Source organism: Egretta garzetta, unplaced genomic scaffold (genome assembly GCF_000687185.1).
Source record: "Egretta garzetta isolate BGI_Z169 unplaced genomic scaffold, ASM68718v1 scaffold32, whole genome shotgun sequence".
In the NCBI taxonomy this organism is placed as follows: domain Eukaryota; kingdom Metazoa; phylum Chordata; class Aves; order Pelecaniformes; family Ardeidae; genus Egretta; species Egretta garzetta.
In genome coordinates, this window is record NW_009259035.1 from 340161 (window position 1) to 343225 (window position 3065).

General features: G+C 40.4%; 1 protein-coding gene across 3 annotated transcripts in view; it reads left to right on the forward strand.

The window, feature by feature from the left end:
• The window catches only part of TMEM154 (transmembrane protein 154), an 18674-nt gene extending 16367 nt beyond the window's left edge, over positions 1–2307 (forward strand). For all 3 annotated transcript variants that reach the window (XM_035890412.1, XM_035890413.1, XM_035890414.1), the window contains one exon: positions 1461–2307. Coding sequence is in view for 1 of the 3 variants with exons in the window: in XM_035890413.1 (XP_035746306.1) it covers positions 1461–1476 (16 nt within the window). In the remaining 2 variants the exon portion in view is untranslated. The remainder of the gene's footprint in view (positions 1–1460) is intronic.
• Positions 2308–3065: the final 758 nt, after the last annotated feature.

Consider the following 3065-nt stretch of genomic DNA (forward strand, 5'->3'; position numbering starts at 1 on the left):
AAACTACTTTTTCAAATTTCATTTTACATGAAATTTTGAAACATGCCTCATTTCCAAGTCAAAAAAAAAATCTGAAGGGGTGGGATTTCCTAGTAAAGAAGAAAAAAATGGTTCCCATTTATTTCTGCAGTTGGACCTTATCAGACCAAGATCTGCTGCTTTTCCTGGCCAAACTTAGTCAAACAAATAATGTCAGAGAGAGAACTACATACAGATAAATAGATATTTTCAGCAGCTCTTTTGAGCAAGAAAAGTGGAAGACTATGCAGTAAAATGAAACAAAGCTATTATTATGGCAAAAATTTGCATTCATGAGCATCAAGGCTGCAGATTTGTGTGCAAGAGGCAAGACGTGACAGCCCAGGTTCCTTTGTAGGTGGAGATCATCTGCCTTCCACCTAAGCTAAGTTAAAAAAAAAATGTATATACATTTTGGGTTTTTTTTAAATATCTATTTAAAATAATATATCTTACCTTTGAAACCTAGTGCTAAAATCCTGATTGTGGCCAAGCAGAAAACCACAAAATCTTCCCGACTCACTGGGGCTGGGGTTCCCGCCTCGTGCACGCAGGAGGGAGCAGGGGCAGCAGGCAAGGGCTGATGCTTCTATGGTGCGTGAGTGGGTGGGTGCAAGACCAACCTCTTCTCCGGGACCTTTACTCCCCCTGCAAAGAAGCAGCCCAGCTTGTCCCCCTCACAGCATAGGTCTTTGTAGGCTGCCCAATATGATGAAGCAATCCCCCCCCCAGCTCCTGAGGGGGGGGGTTGATTTTCCTCAGGCATTGCTGGACACCCTCCTAGTCTTTCTGTCCAAAAATGGGTGACACTTTCTTATGGAGAGATGTTCTGGGTTGGGAATAGGTTGGTACAGAAATATTCCTTTCCCAGGCTGTGCCCCAGTTGGGCAACGTACTTCAAGAAAAACCATGTGAAATATTATGAGTGGCCCTTTTAACTTCAGGGGTGGTTTAAACCCCTGCTGTTGATGCTGACTGAAATTTAACCAGCTGATAAAAAATGTCCCATTTTTAATGTTGGCATGAACCAAACATTAAGAAAGTGCTAGGGAGCAAGCTAGCTAGGCAGAAACCAGTGGGACAAAGAAAATTCACCTGTTACGAGCCCAGTTTTAATACAAAAATTCCATCTGTAAAAAAAAAAAAAAAAGACCCTCACCTGTGGAAAGAGGGCATTTTGATTACTCAGTCCTCCCCTGGGAGCAGAAGACAGGGTGCCCTGGGCAGCCACTAACCAGCACAGAAATCAGAGCAGCCCAGGCTGCCAGCATCCAGCACCACAGATAGGGCATTCCATGCATTGCATGGCTGACACATTTATTTTCCGATTAACACCTTTCATGGATCCAGAGATACTCTTGCATATTATTTAAAAACACCTAATCCAACAGCATGGTGTGTTTTTTTTTTTTTTCCTTTTTTTTTTCCCCATGTATACACAGCGATGGTGAATCATGAAGTCAGAACAGCAAAGAACTGGTTAAAGGGAAGCAGCACGCAAGATAATGATCCCCCAGATATTGGACGAACTGGATTTAAATATAATTCCTCTCAAAAGGCCAGAGAAGCAAATGCTTTTGTTGTGTCCTGCTACATACAGTCTTCAGAACAGAAACATCAACACCAAGGGGAAGAAAAAAAAGAGAAGGAAAAAAGGAAAAGCACCATAGTGAGATTAGGGGCTGATTTAAATTCCTTCTGCAATGATATTCATCACAAATTAAGAGAAGCCTCTTTCCCCCTGCCAAGAGTTCTCAAAATAGTCCATGTTTCAGTCTAGTTCTTCAGTTGTGTATCATGCAGAACCACTTGGTGGGTTTCTTTGTATATTTTGTGGTTTCTTTTTTAAAAAATATAAACAGCATCCAGAATTGTGGACTACCCTGGTTTGGTGGATGTGAAGCTTGTGCCTATGCAATGGTGTTTTTTTCAATTTGCTTTCTGGTAACAGTGCACTGATTTGCACAGGACCTTCTGCTGGGGAGGCACCAGACTAGGACTGACAGACCAGCTCTGAGGACAGACAGAGCAGCTGAAAAGCCTCTCAAAGGATTCAATGGAAAAAACTGCAGCCCAGCAAGGGCATGGTCTTTGTAGCATGCTTTTTGGTTTTCAAATTAAAGGCATTGTAGAAGTGAAAAATAATATTTTGAGATTGCCTTTCAGTTCGTTATCTCCACAGATGGGTGCCCTGGGCTAGCTCTCACCATTTAACCCACCTCCCTGCCCAGGGCTGTTCTCTAACAACCACCTAGTTGAACAATATTAAACTTTAAAACTTTTTTTTTTTTTAAAAAGAGAGATTGAAAATTTTTACAATTCAGTACTCACCCCAAGCACAAGTTTAGCAAAGAATGTGTTATGCCTAACTACTTGATCAAGGTTTTCAGATGCAGTGAGATTTCTGCTGCTTCTGTTTCTGAATATTAAGCTTGGAATATCTGAAAGACATTGACTTCTAGATATGCCTGGTCACCTTAAACTACACTGAAAAAAAATCAGACTCCTGAGATACTTCAAGGTGGGAATATAAATATTATAATCACATCCATTGATTTTTAGGTGGCCTGTCTCTCCTGGGCGTAGTTTAAACATGTAACACATAGAAGTGGATCCTTGTCTCTGCAAAGCTTCCCGGCATTATTTTAAATATTAAATTCACATTCCACTGTATCTTATATCCTACCCTATCATATCCTACCTACCCTCATCTTCTAGTTAAGCATACAATTTCTTCCCACTCAATACATGTTTAATATGATCAATTTTGTTCTGCCTGCAAATATTTCACTAATATTATCTGTATAGCTTGGTTAAAGAGAGCAAACAAACACCCCAAGCCTCTCAGATGGCAGCTAAGCGTCACTAACAGCTGGCAGATACAGAGGAGGGTTCAGCTCTGTGAGTAATTGAGGATGTGTAAAAATACAGAAGGAAAAAATGTTTACAGCTAACCATATACATTCATTACTGAATATGACTAGTCATTTCCTCAAAGAGTAAAAGATTTCTTCATTGTTCCAAAAAAATTTATTGAAAATATTGGA